At 42.3% G+C, this 20328-nt stretch overlaps 1 protein-coding gene across 1 annotated transcript; it reads right to left on the bottom strand.

Moving 5' to 3' along the window:
• Nucleotides 1-1980: 1980 nt before the first annotated feature.
• LOC110572671 (zinc finger protein-like) lies at nt 1981-18891 on the bottom strand. The gene is made up of 5 exons (XM_021681056.1): nt 18870-18891; nt 14924-15015; nt 11697-11823; nt 10836-10928; nt 1981-3374 (listed from the first exon to the last, which is right to left on the bottom strand). The coding sequence occupies exons 2-5, from the start codon at nt 14936-14938 to the stop codon at nt 1981-1983; spliced, it is 1629 nt and encodes a 542-aa protein (XP_021536731.1). The 5' UTR covers nt 14939-15015; nt 18870-18891.
• Between the last annotated feature and the right edge of the window lie 1437 nt (nt 18892-20328).

Raw genomic sequence — 20328 nt, forward strand, 5'->3', positions numbered from 1 at the left:
GCATTTCAATTCTTATTTGTTTCTCAGGATTATTTTTTTTTGCTGGTTTCCTTTTCCAGATACAATTTTTAAATATTGCACATTTCCTCTGATTATTTTATCACAACTTCTGCCATTTTAAGAACTATGTGTATCAGTATGGACCTTCTTGGGCTGATTTTTGGGATGCTCTCTGTGCCTCCTGGATCTATGTTTCCTTCCCCACAAAAATGAATTTTTCAGCAATTATTTCTTCAAATAAATTTTCCCTAAGACTATCCTCAATTTGCATATTTTTTTTCTTTTTATTTGCTCAGGTTGATTACTTTCCATTACTCTGCCTTCCAGGTCATTCATTCATTCCTCTGTCATCTAGCTTACTTATTCCATCAAGTGTTTTATTGTGTTCTTCATCTCTGATAGGTTCTTTTTAATCTCTGTGCTAAGGTTCTCACTATGTCCTTCACTCTTCTCAAGTCCAGTGAGTATCTCTATGACCATTACTTTAAATTCTCTATCTGGCATATATTACTTACATCTGTTTTGCTTAGGTCTCTTGCTGTGGTTTCATCCTGTTCTTTCATTTGGAGATACCCCCCTCCTCATTTTGTCTCTATCTCTGTGTATTATTAGTCAGCTATGTCTCTTGGCTCTCAAAGGTAACGGCCTCACGAAGGGGTCTGTACTGCCCTGCAGTGCACGGTCTCCTGTTCCCTGGGAACCGTCGCTTCAGGGAGTGTCTCCTAAGCGTGTTGCCTGTGCCTGCCGTTGCGTCCTGGCCTCTTTTTCCTTCAGTCCAGTCATCTGCGGAGGCTCTCTCTGCCCGTTGTGGGCAGCGTTTGGTCTTCAGCTGGGTAGGGCACATCCTAATGTGTGTTGGTCTGCAGGCTGCCACTGCCACCTCTGGATGTGATATCCCATGAAACATGCAGGTCAGATGAGGGGTTCGTGGGGTTTGCTCTGATCTCCCGGGGGAGGGGGCTTGCAGTGCCAGGACTGAAGCGAGTGTGATGGGGAAAGGCAGCTCCACTGGACCACAGGGGTGCGGGGCTCCGTGTAAGCAAGTTAGGTAAGGAGTGTTGGCACCATGCTGGTTCCAGCAGGTGGCCATGTGTTCATGCCAGGGGGCTGTGGAGGGAAGTGGTGCCTACCAGCTCCTTTGTTCCTGGAGGGGTCCCTGCCCCTCCAGGCCATGCTCTGAGTAAGTCACTCTCCCCCATCTGCCCCTGGCATTTTTCAAACTGCTGATTTCCTGGCTGTACCTCCACTGGTTGGTTGTCATGCTCTCCCAGAGCCCAGCCCACAGACATTGAAAATCCAGGCTTTAAGTCCCACTGGTTGTAAGAACTCATGAAATTTGGCCCCTCTCACTTTCAAAGCCAAATGTTACGGGGATTTGTCTTCCCCATGTGGTCTCCCCCCTGTGATAATCTGTTTTTTGCCTTCTCCACATCACCAGCTCTGTCCCCAGCACAGATGGCCATAGTCTGTTTCACGCTCAAACTGCATCTTTGCCCTTCCTACCTTCTTTGATATTGCCTCTTCTCTACCTTTAGTTGATGAGTTTGTTATGCCAGTCTTCAGGCCATTTCTGGGTTACTTACGCTGATGTGACTGTTGTCTAGCTGGATCTATGGGAGGAGGAAAGCTTAGGATCCTCCTACTCTGCTATCTTCCCTAATTCTCTCTTCCTTTTGACTCACTTAGCAAGTACTAAGTGCACATACAGAGTGCTACTCAATGTTGATTGTATAAATTCAACAGCAAATAAACTCCCTGCCCTCACGAAGCTTGTATTTCAGGGGACATCAATTTTAATATCCACCATTAGAGTTTGATAAGTGCCTAAAGAAAGATTATTTCAGCCTGTTTCTTGAGTGAAAACTACAACTGCTAAGGTTCTAACTAAAGTCCTCATTGCACCATTTGTGTGATCTTGGGATCACCAGGATGTATTCAGCTATGGCAGAAACATTGTTACTGAAACAAATGGTTTCCCTCCTATGAGACTGGATGAAATTTATCACCAGCATGGATTCTGTGATGAATTTTAACATAGGAACTTGAACTGAACTGCTTACCACATATCTTACACTTATAAGGTTTCTCCCCTGTGTGAACTCTCTGATGGGACTTTAAATGTCCAGACTGACTGAAGACCTTACCACACATACTACATTTGTACGGTTTCTCTCCAGTGTGGACTCTCTGATGAACTTTAAGATTTGAGGTCCTAGTGAAGTGCTTACCACATGCCCTACAGGTGTATGGGTTCTCTCCCATATGGACACTCTGGTGCACATCAAGATCCAAGCTTGTCTTGTAGCCCTTCCCACACTCCTCACATTTGTATGGTTTTTCTCTGGTGTGGACTTTCTGATGAGCTTGCAGGCATGATTTCTGACCAAATCCCTTCCCACACTCTTCACATTTGAATGGTTTTTCTCCACTGTGGACTCGCTGATGTGTCAAAAGAGGTGAGACCCATCTGAAGCTCTTCCCACATTCCTTGCAATTATAGGGTTTCTCCTCTGTGTGGAACCTCCGGTGGTAATAAAGATGTGTCCTAGAAAAGAAGCTCTTTCCACATTCCTCACATTTGTGTGGTTTCTGTCCCATGTGAACTTTCTTATGGATACGAAGACGTGAACGCCAAGTATAGGACTTCCCACACTCCTCACATTTGTACGGTTTTTCTCCTGTGTGGACTACACAATGACTATTAAGTGCCGATCTACGACGAAAGCTCTTACCACAGATATCACACTTGAACGGCTTCTCCCCAGTGTGGACTCTCTGATGGTCCTGAAGATGGCAAGCATTAATGAAGGCCTTCCCACATCCCTTACACTTATAAAGTTTCTCTCCCGAGTGTAACCTGCAATGATTACTAAGTTCTGATCTACGACTGAAGCCTTTCCCACACTCCTCACATTTGAATGGCTTCCCTACAGTGTGGACTTTCTGATGGGTTTGCAGATGTGAGCTCTGACTGAATTCCTTACCACACTCATCACATCTATACCGTTTCTCTCCCAGGTGAACTCTCTGATGAATACGAAGTGCTGAGCTATAAAAGAAGCATTTCCCACACTCATGACATGTATGAGACTTCTCTTCTGAGTTTAACTGTTGAAGATCATAGTTGGAGGTATCACTGAAGAATTTTTTACACCCATTTCCCTGGTAAGTTCTCTGGCCTGTCTGAGTTATAGACAGTCCTGCCCCAACCTGGCCAGGTAAATCGCGTTGTCTGTAGAATTGAGAACTTTTTATCATGGAGTCTTGACACCGGGTTAAGTCATTAGCAATGTGTTGCCAGATTTGCCAGCAGGAAAGTTCTTCATGTGGTTCTGCTTTAAGAATAGTCTCCATCTCATGTTGGACTTTTTCTCCTAAAACGACAGAGAATGCAGATATAGACAAATGAAGGCTTTGTTCAATGTCTTCATAACTATATGTTAGGAAAGAGCATGGGGCCTTTTTTTTTTTTAAGATTTTATTTATTTATTTGACAGAGAGAGAGAGACAGCAAGAGAGGGAACACAAGCAGGGGGAGTGGGAGAGGGAGAAACAGGCTTCCTACGGAGCAGGGAGCCTGATGCGGGGCTCGATCCCAGGACCCCAGGGATCATGACCTGAGCCGAAGGCAGACGCTTAACGACTGAGCCACCCAGGCACCCCAAGAGCATGGGACTTTAATGAATCCAGGGAATATTCCCTACATCCTTCTAGTGTATATCATGGTTTCTGGTTTAAATGCCTACACAAACCAAGAGGTAGTCTAGTAGGCTCCTATCCACTAAGCAAGCATCAATGAAACAAATTGAGAATCACTCCAAGCCTCGTATGTGATATACAAGTTAGAAATCAAAGACTTAATAACAAAAGTAATAATGATATAGGTTAATTTTGCTGTTTCTACTGAATTTCATAAATCAGTGTATAAACTCTTATTTTTTAAAAAAATAAGCTCCACACCCAGCATGGAGCCCAATACAGGGCTTGAACTCACAACCCTGAGATCAAGACCTGGGCTGAGATCGAGTCAGACACAACTGACTGAGCCCCCCAAGTGCCCCCAATAAACTCTTAAATAGTAAATTATGCAGCAAATAAATTATATACACAATGAAGGCCTTTGTCCTCAATATCTGAAAGATAGTTCTAAGCCCCTGGCGTGTCAGGCCTCAAAGGAATGCCGTAGGGTCTTCAGTCACATTAGACAGTTTAACAATATGATTTAGGGACAAGGCTGACCACACCAGAAAGACCAAGAATATGATTTTAGGTGGGGCTTTCAATCACCTGGTGGTGTGGACCAAGAGGCTGAGACTAACCATATGAAACCATTCAGTCTACACTGGTCATATGACAGAACTCCAATAATTACTCTGGACACAGGATCAGGTGAGTTTCCCTAATTGGTAATATCCTGTGTATAACTGTACACCTTCATTTTGGAAAGTAACACAATAACACATCCCTGACTCCACGGACAGAAAACATGGCAACTGCCTCTGGTACTTCCCTAAACTCCCTCTCATGTGCTTTTTCTCTTGCTTGATTGTAAGGTGTATCCTTCCCTGTAATAAACACTAACTGTGAGTATAACAGCATTCAGTGAATTCTGCCAGTCCTTTTAGAAAATGATTCAATCTGAAGGCAATTCTGGAAACTCTCAAACCTGTAGTTGGTGTTAAGTGCCAGGAGGTCTGTGTAAACTGTCCCTCTAAACTTTGTAGTTGCTTAAACAATTTGCAATCTTATATATCAAGCACCTAGAACTGATTATAGCTATATATTCTAAGTATTCCTGCAAATTCTACATGATGTGTATAGTTCATCTTATTTTCCTGTGTTAATACACACAGTTAATACACCTTAAAAAGGGAGAACAAACTGTTGTTTTGCTGTGAAGTCAGAATACCCATAAGGAGGGTGGTGTTCCTGATAAGAGAAATGAAAATGGCAAGAACCACTAGGGGTGAAAAGACTACACAAAGGTTTATGCACTGGTTTCTTCTGAGGCTTCTGGACCGTCTCATTCAAAACAGAGTGAAGAAAATCTTTGAATGCAGATAAATTAGGCTTTCACATCAGTTTTTCTGATTGAAAACTGCAGCCTTTTAGTCAGCTGTAAAATAAATTTAACATCATGCAATAAGCATTTAGGAAAAAGGGACAGAAACTATCAGAGCATCGTTACTCACAGGAGTGGGGTGACTGCATGAATTGTCTTACAAAGTCATACATATAAATCTATATATGCATGAAATATTTCTTTTGGATACACTGAAAGATGCATTTCTTAGTAGGGTTTGTGTTCTAAAGTCTGAAAACTTAGTTCAGGAACTCAGCAGGTCTTTCATTAAACAAACTGTTCATATGGAAAGGTAAGCCCTAAGGGTGAAAACTTGGAAAATTATTAATAGGTGAGTGTGTACCTCTTGGTAGATACTACTTTATGGTTCTATTTAATAAACTATCCCTTTATAATAGTTTTCTTTGGGGCACCTGGGTGGCTCAGTCAGTTAAGCATCTGCCTTTGGCTCACGTCATGATCCCAGGGTCCTGGGATCAAGTCCCGCACTGGGTTCCCTGCTCAGCAGGGGAGTCTGTTTCTCCCTCTTCCTCTGCCCCTCTGCCTGCTTTTGCACACATGTTCTCTCTCTCAAATAAATAAATAAAAATCTTAAAAAATAATAATAATAGTAGGGGACTTTAACACCTCACTTACATCAATGGACAGATCATCTAAACAGAAAATCAACAAGGAAACAATGGCTTTGAATGACTCACTGGAACAGATGGATTTAACAGACATATTAAGAACATTCCATCCTAAAAAAATAAACCAGACATTCAGAATACAAAATGTATAATTAAAAAAAAAAAAAGAACATTCCATCCTAAAACAGCCAAATACACATTCTTTTCAAGCGTACATGGAACATTCTCCAGAACAGATCACATATTAGGCCACAAAACAAGCATCAACAAGTTCAAAAAGATCATAGTCATACCATGCATCTTTTCTGACCACAACGATATGAAACCAGAAGTCAACCACAAGAAAAAATCTGGAAAGACTACAAATACATGCAAGTTAAATAACATGCTAGTACACAATAAATGGGTCAACCAAGAAATAAAAGAAGAAATAAAAAGTACATGGAAATAAATGAAAACACAACTGTCCAAAACCTTTGGGATGCAGAAAAAGCGGTTCTTTTTTTTTTTTTTTTTTAAAGATTTATTTATTTGAGAGAGAGCGTGAGAGCACAAGAAGTGGGGAGGGGCAGAGGGAGAGGGAGAATCAGGCTCCATGTGGAGCCCCATGTGGGACTCGATCCCAGGACCCTGGGATCACCACCTGAGCCAAAGGCAGACGCTTAACCACTGAGCCACCCATGCGCCCAGAAAAAGCGGTTCTAAGAGGGAAGTTTATAGCCCTATAGGCTGACCTCAAGAAGCAAGAAAAATCTCAAACAACCTAACTTTACACCTTAAGGAGCTAGAAAAGGAACAACAAACAAAACCTAAAAACAGCAGATGGAAGGAAATAATAAAGACTAGAGCAGAAATAAATGATATAGAAACAATAGAACAGATTAATGAAATCAGGAACTGATTCTTTGAAAAAAAAAATGAATAAAATTGATAAGCCTCTAGCTAGACTTATCAAGAGAGAAAGAGAAAGGACTCAAATAAATACAATCACAAATGAGAGAAGAGAAATAACCAATCACAGAAATACAAATAATTACAAGAGAATATTATGAAAAACTATATGCCAACAAATTGGACAATTTAGAAGAAAGGGATAAATCCCTAGAAACATATAACTTACCAAAACTGAAATAGGAAGAAATAGAACATTCGAACAGACCAATTATCAGCAAAGAAATTGAGTCAGTAATCTAAGAAGTCCCAACAAAAGTTGGGTTCCCAACAAAAGTCCAGCACCAGACGGCTTCACAGGCAAATTCTGCCAAACCAAACTATCCCAAAAAATAGAAAAGGAAGGAAAACTTCCAAATTCATTTTTTGAGGACAGTATTAACCTGACACCAAAACCAGATAAAGACACCACACACCAAAAAAAAAAAAAAAAAAGAGAAAACTACAGGCCAATATCTTTGATGAACACAGATGCAAAAATCCTCTACAAAATATTAGCAAACTGAATCCAACAATATATTAAATAAATCATTCACCACAATCAAGTGGAATTTATTCCTGAGTTGCCAAGGTCATTCAATATTTGCAAATCAATCAACGTGGTACATCACATCAATAAGAGAAAGGATAAAAACCATATCATCATTTGAATAGATGTGGAAAAAACATTTGACGAAGTACCACATCCACTCATGGTAAAAACCCACAACAAAGTAGGTTTAGAGGGAACACAAAGGCCATATACGAAAAACCCACAGGTAACGTCATCCTCAAAGGGAAAAAACTGAAAACTTTTTCTCTGCAGTCAGAAATAAGAGAGGAGGGAAGCCTGGGTGGCTCAGTTGGTTAAGCGTCTGCCTACGGCTCAGGTCATGATCCCAGGCTCCTGGGATCGAGCCCCACATCGGGCTCCCTGCTCAGTGGGAAGCCTACTTCTCCCTCTCCCACTCTCCCTGCACGTGTTCCCTCTCTCGCTGTGTCTCTCTCTGTCAAATAAATAAAATCGTTAAAAAAAGAAATGAGAGGAATGTCCACTCCCACCACTGTTATTTAACATAGTACTGGAAGTCCCAGCCTCAGCAAGTAACGAAAAGAAATAAAAGGCATCCAAATTGGTAAGGAAGAAGTAAAACTTTTGCTATCTGCAGATGATACGATACTATATATAGAAAACCTGAACGACTCCACTAAAAAACTGCTAGAATAAATTAATTCAGTAAAGTCACAGGATACAAAATCAATGTACAGAAATCTGTTGCATTTCTACACACCAATAATGAGGCAGCAGAATTAGAAATTAAGGAATCAATCCCATTTACAATTGCACCAAAAATTATGATACACCTAGGAATAAAGCTAACCAAAAAGGTGAAAGATCTGTACTCTGAAAATTATAAAACACTGATAAAAGAAACTGAAGATGACATAAAGAAATGGAAAGACATTCCATGCTCACAGATTGGAAGAATACTGTTAAAATGTCTACACTGCCCAAAGCAATCTACACATTTAATGCAATCCCTATCAAAATACCTGTCAGAATGGCTAAAATCAAAAACACAAGAAACAAGTGTTGGTGAGGATGTGGAGAAAAAGGAACCCTAGTGTACTGTTGGTGGGAATGCAGACTGATGCAGCCATTGTGGAAAACAGTATGGAGGTTCCTGAAAAAGTTAAAAATAGAACTACCCTACAATCCAGCAATTGCACTATTGGGTATTTACCCAAAGAATATGAAAGCACGAATTCAAAGGGATACATGCATCCCTATGTTTATAGAAGCATTATTTACAATAGCCAAATTATGGAAGCAGCGCAAGTGTCCATCGACTGATGAACAGATAAAAAAGGTGTGGGGTGTGTATGTATGTACTGTGTGTGTGTGTGTGTGTGTGTGTAATGGAATATTATTCTGCCATCTAAAAGAATGAAATATTGCCATTTGCAATGACATGAATGGATCCAGAGAGTATAATGCTAAGTAAAGTAAAATAAGTCAGAGAAAGACAAATACCATATGATTTCACTCACACAGGGAATTTAAGAAAGAAGACAAATGAGTGGGGCGCCTGCATGGATCAGTTGTTAAGCGTCTGCCTCCACTCAGGTCATGATCCCAGGGTCCTGGGATTGAGTCCCTTGTAGGGCTCCATGCTCGGCGGGAAGCCTAATTCTCCCTCTCCCCCCGCTTGTGTTCCTGCTCTTGATCTCTTCTCTTTCTCCATCAAATAAATAAATAAAATCTTAAAAAAAAAAAAAAGAAGATGACAAATGAGCAAAAGGGGGGAGAAAAGAAAAAGAGATAAACCAAGAAACTATAGAGAACTTATGGTGACCAGAGGGGAGGTGGGGGAAGTGAGGGGGGGGGTGAAATGGGTGATGGGGATTGAGGGCACTTGTGATGAGCATCAGGTGTTATATGGAGGTGTTGAATAACTATACTGTGCACCTCAAACTAATATAACACTGTATGTTAAATAACTGGAATTAAAATTAAAACTTAAAAAAAAAAAAAGTTTTTCTTCCCAGAAATGACTATGCCCCCTACAAAAGGAAAGCCTACAGGGAAAGCATGCTCCCTGGTGTGGTCACAACCACAGCGCTTGGAGGTTTCCTTGGGATCTGGGTCAAGTGCTCACAAAGAAACACACAATCACACTTCGAGTCATCTAAGTAAGTAAAAATTGGATAGGTAGCCATTTGAAGACAAGTAATATTCCTCAATATCTTCAGTTCATTCTGGTTTATGGTCACTTATTAGCTGTTGCCATGAGTCATGGAGTGACTGGTGAAAAGGAAGCCTATGCCCTGGTTTCTTACAAGGCTTCTGGCCTGTTTCTTTGAAAATAGGGCGGAGGGGCGCCTGGGTGGCTCGGTCGTTAAGCGTCTGCCTTCAGCTCAGGTCATGATCCCAGCGTCCCGGGATCGAGTCCCGGATCGGGCTCCCTGCTCCGCGGGATGCCTGCTTCTCCCTCTCCCTCTCCCTCTCCCCCTGCTTGTGTTCCCTCTCTCGCTGTGTCTCTCTCTGTCAAATAAATAAAATCTTTAAAAAAAAAAAAAATGAAAATAGGGTGGAAAAACTTTGGATATAGATAAACTTGTCTTTTGCACCAGATTTTTAAGTTGCAAACTAAAGCCCTTTAGTGAGCTGTGGAATAAATTTAAAAGCCTGTAATAAGCATTCAGAAAAACAAACTATCCTGCATCACCAGCGACAAGAAATACAGTTAAATTCTCCTACCCATTAATTCATTCGCAAAGTCAATAAATATTTACAGGTATCTGCCACATCCCTCCACTAGTCTAGGCACCAAGGACACACCAATTATCAAAACAATTAAAATTCTCCTCCTGCAGGGGCGCCTGGGTGGCTCAGTCGTTGAGCGTCTGCCTTCGGCTCAGGTCATGATCCCGGGGTCCTGGGATCAAGCCCTGCATCGGGCTCCCTGCTCGGCCGGGAAGCCTGCTTCTCCCTCTGCCTCTCTCTCTCCCTCTCTCTGTCTCTCATGAATAAATAAATAAAATCTTTAAAAAAATAAAAAAAAATAAATAAAAAAACCTTGAAAAAAATAAAAGGGGAGCAAGAAAGAGGACAGAAGATGTATTCAAAGGAGAGAGACTGGGGATGCAGAGCAGACTCCAGGGGATTCCAAGAGCCACTTTAAGTGGTTTTAACTTTAAGGTGGGGGAAAAAAAGAAGCCATCATGGATTTTTTTTTTTTGTTTTTTTTAAGATTTTATTTACTTACTTGAGAGAGAGAGAGAGAGGGAGCATGAGTGGCGGGGGGGGGGGGGCAGATGGAGAGGGAGAAGCACACTCCTCACTGAGCAGGGAGCCCGAAGCAGGACTTGATCCCAGGACCCTGAGATCATAATCTGAGCCAAAGGCAGACGCTTAATGGACTGAGCCACCCAGGTGCCCAGACATAATGGATTTTGACCAGAGGAATGGCAATCTCAATTACATTGCCTAAGGATCACTTTGGCTGCTCTGTGGAAAACAGGTGTAGGACGGGAAGAGTGGAAGCAGGACAACCTGTACAGAGGCTGTTGTAATAATCCAGGAAAGACGTTTGGCAATTTACAACAAGGTGATGGAAATAAGCATGAAGAAATGTATATCAAACAGACGGGAGAGTTGCCTCCAAGACTCATGGTTACTTGGTTCTTACCTGAACTGCCTTTTCTTTGGGTTGCTAACTTCACCATCCAAAACTTTTCTTCTCTTACCAAGTGGGCCACATCTCGTTTAAATGGTTGATGCCCTGGGAGCACATAAAGTCATATGTTTAAAGTCAACACACTCTAGGGAAAATTCACTGGAAAATGGGGTTCCCACTAAATATTCTTCAAGCAATCAGAAGCAATGTTTTTCAAACATTTGTTTTCATGACCATTTGAAGAAATATCATTTGCCAAGTTTCCTACACATATACAGAATGAGTTAGGAAGTACTTACTCTTCTTTGATTTTTTGGAAGAGTGAGAGAAGGATTGCTATTATCTAATTTATTTATTTCATTAAAAGTTGGTAACAGGGGGCGCCTGGGTGGCTCAGTTGGTTGAGCGACTGCCTTCGGCTCAGGTCATGATCCTGGAGTCCCGGGATCGAGTCCCGCATCGGGCTCCCTGCTCGGCAGGGAGTCTGCTTCTCCCTCTGACCCTCCCCCCTCTCATGTGCTCTCTCTCTCATTCTCTCTCTCAAATAAATAAATAAAATCTTTAAAAAAAAATGAAGCTCAATTAAAAAAAAAAGTTGATAACAGGACTCATTGTACTGGTTTTATAACTCATGATAGGGTCAGAAATACATGAGGCAGAGCTGTATACCATCCATTTACTTTTCTTCAACAAAACAAAGATTTGCCTGTTGTTAAAAAAACAAATAATGCTCTCTGTGAGTCCCACATATATTAGGAAAATCAGATCCCCAAACTCAGAGAACCAGTTCGAGGGCCCCAAAGCCTTGAAAACCCAAGGATACGAAGCCACTCCTGGAACTAACATTCAGTAATAGAGGGCTGATGTCCTCACCCACAGAGACCAGGTTCCCGAAGTTCTCCAACATCACGTCTCGGTACAGCTTCCTCTGGGCGGGGTCCAGAAGCCCCAGCTCCTCCTCCGTGAAGACCACCGCCACGTCCTTGAACGTCACCGTCTCCTACAACACCAAGCACATGTTGTCTCAACCTTACAACCGACCTTCACTGAGAGGGACAGCGCTAAGAGATATATCTTCTTATCTGTCACTTTTACTCAACAGAATAGCTAACATTTCTGACACTTGGTTTCCTGTGTGAACCTGAGTAGGTTTCTTATATTTTACATACCTGGGTGAAGATGAAATCAGGAACCCCCTTATACAGCAGCTCTAAGGAGTAAATGCAGAGACAGAACTAAGTGCATGGCAAATCCAGCAAGCCTGGATGTTTTATTTTTATTTTATTATTTTACTTTTATTTATTTTTTTTAAAGATTTTATTTATTTACTTGACAGACGGAGATACAGTGAGAGAGGGAACGCAAGCAGGGGGAGTGGGTGAGGGAGGAGCAGCAGAGCAGGGAACCCGATGTGGGGCTCGATCCCAGGATCATGACCTGGGCTGAAGGCAGACGCTTAACGACTGAGCCACCCAGGCGCCCCTTTATTTTATTTTATTTTAATTAATTAATTTATTTATTTATAGATTTTATTTATTTATTTGAGAGAGAGAGAATGAGAGAGAGCAAGCACATGAGAGGGGGGAGGGTCAGAGGCAGAAGGAGACTCCCCGCCGAGCAGGGAGCCCGATGCGGGACTCGATCCCGGGACTCCAGGATCAGGACCTGAGCCGAAGGCAGTCGCTCAACCAACTGAGCCACCCAGGCGCCCTATTTTATTTTTTTTAAAGATTTTATTTTTATTTATTTGACAGAGAGAGAGAGAGCACAAGCAGGGGGAGCGGCAGGCAGAGGGAGAAGCAGGCTCCCCGCTGAGTCAGGAGCCCGATGTGGGGCTCGATCCCAGGACCCTGGGATCATGACCTGAGCCGAAGGCAGACGCTTAACCGACTGAGCCACCCAGGCGCCCCAGGCCTGGATGTTTTAAACTAAGGTTATACCTCAGTTTATAACTGGAGGCAACCAAGATGTCGCTTAGGTGGTAAATGGATAAACTGTACATCCCGATCAGAGTATAATTTAAGGATTAAAAAACAAAAAGAGCTATCAAGCCATGAAAAGACATGGAGTTACCTTAAATGCATATGACTAAGTTAAAGAAGTCAATCTGAAAGGCTACATACTGTATGAATCCAACCATATGACATTCTGGAAAAGGTAAAACTATGGAGACTACAAACTATGGAGTCTGAGAAAAGATCGGTAGTTGGCAAGGGTTAGGGGAAGGGAAGGATAAATGGGTGAAACACAGAGGACTTTTAGGGCAGTGAAACTACTATGTAGGATGCTATAATGGTGGGGCCACATCATTACCAATTTGTCCAAACCAACAGAAAGAACAACATCAAGAGTGAATCCTAAAGTAATCTATGGACTCTGGGTGATAATGATGTGCTGATGGAGGTTCATCGATTGTAACAAGTGTACTACTCTGGTGGCGGATGTTGACAATGGGAGAGTCTGTGGGTGTTTGGGGGCAGGGTGGGAAATCTCTGTACTTTCTGGATTTTACTGTGAATGTTAAACTGCCCTAAAAAATAAAGTCTATGTATATACACATATACACAAACCTAAGGTTATACATTACTTTGAAAAAACTAATACATGACAGAATAAAAGCAGATCAGTAAGTGACATGCAGGGGATGACTCAGACGTAAGACAGAATCTAGCTCTTCCTGTGTGAAAATCTCCAACGAGATTCGCATAAGGCAGCAGTTAGAGCCTATTGCGCTGTGGCGTATTTGAATATCTTATCTACAAAACTCTAACGTGGCATGTGTCAAATGTACTTTTTCATTATTGAGCTCCTAATACATCGAGGAGAAAAAATAGGTAGCTTATTCGGAGAAGTGATTTTTTGCAGAAAAAAACTGCAGGTAGGAAAACGATCACTGCAGTGTTGCTTCAAACAATCAAACTCCTAAGCCACCTTAATGTGTAGGAGCAGTAGGCAGTTAAAAATTAAAAATCATATCAATTTAGGGGCGCCTGGGTGGCTCAGTCGTTAAAGCGTCTGCCCTCGGCTCAGGTCATGATCCCAGGGTCCTGGGATCGAGCCCCGCATCGGGCTCCCTGCTCGGTGGGAAGCCTGCTTCTCCCTCTGACCCTCCCCCTGCTTGTGTTCCCTCTCTCGCTGTGTCTCTCTCTCTCTGTCAAATAAATAAATAAATAAAATCTTTTAAAAAATCATATCAATTTAATAGAAATACGATGTAACCACAAATAACGAATGTTCTATGTTAAACCAAGAAGCACAAGTCAATATTAGATGTATATCATGAATATTAATAAATCTATGAATATACATAAGAAAGTATGAGAAAATAAAAATAGTTAATGTGTCACTGGTGAAGCAAGCAGAACTGGTCATTCCTAGTAATTGGTCCACATTAATTTTTTTTAATATATATGTATTTTTTATTATGTTCAATTAGCCAACATATAATACATCATTAGTTTTTGATGCAGTGTTCAACGATTCATTAGGTGCGTATAACACCCAGTGCTCATCACCACACACGTTTATTTTTGAAATAAAATGAATAATGACAAAATTTTTTTTTTAAAGATTTTATTTATTTATTTGAGAGAGAGAGAACGAGAGAGAGCGAGTACATGAGAGGGGGGAGGGCCGGAGGGAGAAGCAGACTCCCCGCTGAGCAGGGAGCCCGATGCGGGACTCGATCCCGGGACTCCAGGATCATGACCTGAGCCGAAGGCAGTCGCTTAACCAACTGAGCCACCCAGGCGCCCTGAATAATGACAAAATTATTGCTAAAAGCAAATACAGAGTAAACAGGTCATTTAGCTTGGTGTTCTCCTTGAGTCACCCCAAGAAATGAAAAAAATATGTAACTTTTTTTTTGAGAGAGAGAGAGAGCTGTAGGGAGGGGCAGAGAGGGAAAGAGAGAATCCCAAGGAGGCCCCTGGCTGAGCACAGTGCCAAGGCAGGGCTCGATCTCAGGACCCTGAGACCATGACCTGAGCCGAAATCAAGAGTCAGACGCTCAACCAACTGAGCCAGCCAGGCGCCCCAATACGTAACATTCTGAGTAGTGAAATGGAATTTTAACAGCAAGAAAGGCAAGCCATATGCACCTTGAATGTGGTCATTTTTTTCTTCCTACTTCTGGAGAGGTAGATTCCTGGAATACGGAGTCCTGGCAAGGCAGACCTGGGCCTGGTCGTGTCTGGAAAGGCAGAAAAGGACATGAAAGGGTGCCCAGGGATGATGCTTGCCTACATGAATGCTTACTGTGAATTAGCCAAGGAGCCCCTTCCTTGGGATGGCTGTTGCTGTCCACAGCGCGAAGAGCAGATCAGGGCTACTCCATTCCTACACAACACACACACTGGTTGTTGTGTGTTGCCTTGTGCTATCTTGCCTTGCTCCCAAGGTAGCAGTTCAGATTCTGATATGATGGAAACTGACACAACGTAATGCATCAATCAAGAATCATCTCTGGGGCAACAATATCTGGGCTCAAATCCTACCTCAGCTGCTCAGTAATTGTATCATCTTGGATGAATTAATAACATCTCTTTTCCTCAATTTTGTCATCTGTACAACTGGGACAATAATATTTCCAACTCATGGAACTGTTGAGAGCTGGACAACACTTGGAATACACTCAGGGTTTCTTACTTTTGTAGCTCTAGTAAAAAAAAAAGATGACATTTTGCAATATGAAATTGCTCTTATGCATGTGATTTCTACCAAAAGACATTGTAGGATACCTGACTGAAGCTCTGACGTTGATTGTCCTGTTGTGTGAAGGTCACTTGTAACCTCTGAAAAACCAGTTAACTCTGCCTCATTGTCTTCCCTAATATTGTGTTACCTTAGTGATAATTTTTAAATTGTTGTGGACCATTTTTTCCCAAAAAAAAAAAAACAACAACAAGGTTTTCTAGTATTTATAAAAAAAACAAAAGTTTGGGGGGGGGGGGGGGGGGGGGGACAGTATGATGAAGCCAATCTGGAAAACAGTTTTGGCAGTTTGTCAAAAAGTTAAACCAAAAGCTACCAGTCAGCCAAGCAACTCTACTCCTCGGTATCTACCCAAGAGAAATGAAAACCTATCTCCAAACAAAAACATATACATATGTATTTATAAAACTGTTATTCATAAGAACCCCAAACTGGAAACTAAGATGTCCCCCCATGGGTAAATGGACAAAGTGTGGTGTGTCCACACTGAAATATTAATGGGCAATAAAAAGGAATAAAATTATGATGTATACAACATGGATGAACCCTGAAAATATCACAAGTGAAAGAAGCCAGTCACAAAAGACCACACCTTGTATGATCCCATTTAAATAAAGGGTTCACAATATAGAGACAGAGAAGTTAGTGGTTGTCTGGGGTTGTTGAGAACAGACATTAACTATAAATGGTAATAAGGGGTCTTACTGGAGGAATGAAAATGTTCTAAAATTGAATTATGGCTAGAGCTGCACCCCTCAATGTTACAAAAATCACTGAATTGTACACATGCAAAGGGAAAATTCTGATATGTAAAATCGAGATCAACTAAGTTGTTTTTAAGAATTGTCTGAGAAGCAACATCTCATTTAAGTTAACAAACCTGAACTGAGTCCATATGAAATTTGTATTTGACTGAATGAAAAAAAAAAAGAGGGACAAAAAGGGATGCTGATCTTTACAGCAGAAAGCCCACTAATAAAACATGTCTCCCCACTGGAACCTTTAATTACAAAAAGAAATATAGTAATTTCAGTGGTAAAATGGCACAGACATCCCCTTCACCAAGTGAACAAAACTGACATCACCAATATAAAAGCCAAAATATGTCCTTCGGCTCCTGTTATGTTGATTGAAAAGGCCACGTCACCACTTCTGTGGAATCCCTGACAATGCATAATCTGAATCAAACAGTGAAATCTATCACATAAAATTCAAAAGATGGGCTTTCTCTGATACGACTTGCCTACACATCATGAACAAAAACATCACGAACAAAATAATGAAGGATGAGGAATCATTCTGGATTAAAGGAGACAACAGAAAACATGACAGCAAAAGGCAGCCCACAACATTGGCTTTAATCAGGAGAAAATAGTTTTAAGGATTTTAAATGAAAAACAGAACACATTTAAGTATGGACTGAGGGTCAGAGAATAGCACATTAACAATGTAATTTTCTGATTTTGATCTAGATACTGTGATTATAGAAGAGACTATCCCGATTCCTAGAAAATAAACAGTGTTTAAAAGAAAAACACAGGCCTAAAATGGCATCACTTAGGCCAAGTCACCAAACTGGGGCTTAATGACTAACCTAATTGCAGTTTCAACCTCCCCCAGAAACACAGTGTTAACCAGTCACTCAGGAATTTTCTGATAAGCACCTATGAAGTTAATCTGACACACAGGCCCTCTCCATCCCTTCAAGATGCATAAGATCCTCTGCTCTTCCCTCCAAGGGAAAGTGGCCTTGCTTGAAACAATCCTTTCTTTCCTCTTGCTAATAACTTCCTTGCCCCACCCTCCTTCCTACAAAAACCTTGCATTTTGTACAACTCCTGGGAGCTGCCTTCTACTTGCTTTATGGGATGCTGCCCAGGGTATGAATCATGTAATAAAGTCAATTAAGTCTTCAAATTTAGTCAGCTGAATTTTTGTTAACAATACAACAAATACTTAGGGACATAGAGGTATCGCCAACAGCATAATCTCAAATTCTTCGGGGGGGGGGGAAAGAGATGCGTGAAGGAAAAAAGGCAAGGGCAGTTGACAGCTGGAAGCAGCTAGGCCTTGGTGTTTTCAACTCATCATAAATAATTTCAAGAATATCAGCAATTTTCAGACATAACTACTTAGTGTCAATGGCGCAACAAGAAAGGCAGTCTTTTATGAGACAAAGGCCAAGGACAGAAAGGAGGCTCTGAAACACCACAATTATGTCTTTGTCCCTGAGAAATCAGGAGATCCTCTGCCCCCGCCCCGCCCCTCCTCCTTTCCAGCCAGAAATGGTTTGGGAGTGTTAACCTTAAAAATAAAACTGCCAGTTATGTTACTGGAATAGCAGAAAATCACAATCCAGGACAAGCAAGATATGGCAAAAACACAGGCAAGTCCACAGAACAAAGGAGAGGAACACTCTTTTACAGGGTAAAGGGAGAACTTGGGAATGCTGTCATAAAGAAAAAGTCCATTGAAGCAAACGGGGGCTTGGAAGTATAGTGGCTTTTCATTGGCTGAGTTTTGACAATCTCTCATTGGCTGGGCTGACGCGGGGCGGGGGGGGGAGGGGCGGGAAGCCATTCTTCCTCCCTCTGGGATAGTAACTAATAGCTAAAATAGTATCAGGTGGTCTCTTCCAAGTGGGTCTGCAATCGACAAGAGTCATGGTAGGGTATGAGCGCTTTCCCCCTGCCAGCCTCGGACTCCATTCTAAAGGAGGTTTCCCTTTATTAATTTTACACAGGAGTAACTCCTCAGAAAGGGTTCGGGACTATCAAGCTTCCTACAGGGATCAAAAAGAAGTGCCAGGACTCACCGCAGCCACGATATTCGTGGCTGTCCGGTTACTAAGCCCTTAACAAAATTAGAGTCTAATACCAAGAGACCACCATTCACCCCGCGTCAGGAAGTGTCCTTAAGACTTTTATTTATACCATCTCGTTTGATTCTCAAACCACTGGATTATAGGAAGGTAGGAACGTCATCCCAATTTTACAAAAAAACAAAAACAAACAAAAAACCCAACCCCCCCAACCTCCGAGACAGAGAAATTTAAGTAAGTGGCCCAATGAATGTTCAACCACGAGACAAGGGCAGAGCGAGGGAAAGGTGGGCGGCCTGGGGAGGTAGGACTGCAGGCGGAGAGTCCGGGAGATCCTCCACCAGGCCATACGCTGCTCAACCGCCTCAAAAGCCAAGAGGGTCGCTGGAGGGGAACGCCACTCCAGCCCTCAAGCCACCTCTCGCGCGCGCAGCTCTCCCCCCCAAATCAATGGCCAGCGGTACTAGCACCCCGGGAAGTTCAGGAGGGTCCCGAAACCAGAACCCACTTACCACAGCGACCGGAGAGCCTGCAACAGACCCCGCAACGTAGCCGGGAACAACCTGGCCACCTGAGCGGAAGTGCCTGAGACCGCCCCGCCCCAAACTCCGAGGGGATCGACTACCCAGAATTCCTCTCTCCCGGCGGCCTTGCGGAAGTACCCGAGTCTCTACCGAACTGGCGGACTACATTTCCCAGAAATCCGGAGAACACCGGCCCCATTCCCACCCTCCCCGGCCGGAAGTGCTTGCGACTCCTGGGAGATGTGGCTCTCTAGTTCCCACAATGGTCGTGGGGGCTGAGTTCGTGTTGTTCGGTTCTTGGGCGGTAACGTGCGTTCCCATACTGGGGCTAGAGTTCACCTCTCCCGGAATCCGGCATCATAAAATATTCTGTTATTTAAGCTGCTATTAGTTTTGTCTCTACAATAATAGCAAACCTAGCTAATATATCACTGGAAAGGTTAGTCTGAAACTGCAATGATGAACTTAAGATCTTCGGAAGAATGCACAAGGTCAAGGCTTAAGAAGCTGTACATTTGGAAATCTACACAGAACTGTTGAGAAAAACACTTTAAAACTGTATTACAAAATTCATGGGCCCAAGAGAGGTATGGTAATTTGGTTGATTCTTTATTACCTCTCCCACAGGAGTCTGAATCACCCAAAATCCACGAGTCACCTCCATTCTGTCAGTACACTATCACGTGATGGTCTGAAGAAATATTGTGCCACAGAGAAGCGCCTTTAACAGGAATAGCCAAGGCACCTCAACAGAACCTCATGGACACAAGTCTTGGAATTTCCTGGGATATTTGGTAGACCACTCAGATGGAATAAAGGCCAGAGACAACGCCAGAAGGACAAACAAGATTGGACACACACGGGTCCAGATCCTGGCTCTAGGCACCCCAACTGGACAACACTCACTACCAGTAATGACCAAATTCAGGCAGCAGAGGGCAACATAAAAAAAATTGGCACTGCATAGTGTGGGCCTTCTCGAGGCACAGGGCCTGGCCCGATCTACTTGGATCTAAGAGCTATACAGTCTCCTTCATTCTAACTGACAATCTCACCTCCTTAAGCACACATAGTCTTTTATTTTTATTTAAATTCTAGTTAGTTAACATACAGTGCAATAGTGGTTTCAGGAGAATTCAGTGATTCATCACTTACATACAACACCCAGTGCTCATCATAACAAGTGCCCTCCTTAATACCCATCACCCATCTAGCCCATCCCCCACCTATCTCCCTCCATCAACTCTCAGTTTGTTCTCTATCATTAGGAGCCTTTTATGGTTTATTTCCCTCTCTCATTTTTCCCCCTCCTGTATGTTCATCTGTTTTGTTTCTTAAATTCCACATATGAGTGAAATCACATAGTAATTTGTCTGTCTCTGACTGACTCATTTTGCTTAGAGTAATGTACTCTAGCTCCATCCACATCACTACAAATGCTAAGATT

This window comes from Neomonachus schauinslandi, chromosome 16, assembly GCF_002201575.2.
Source record: "Neomonachus schauinslandi chromosome 16, ASM220157v2, whole genome shotgun sequence".
Lineage (NCBI taxonomy): Eukaryota > Metazoa > Chordata > Mammalia > Carnivora > Phocidae > Neomonachus > Neomonachus schauinslandi.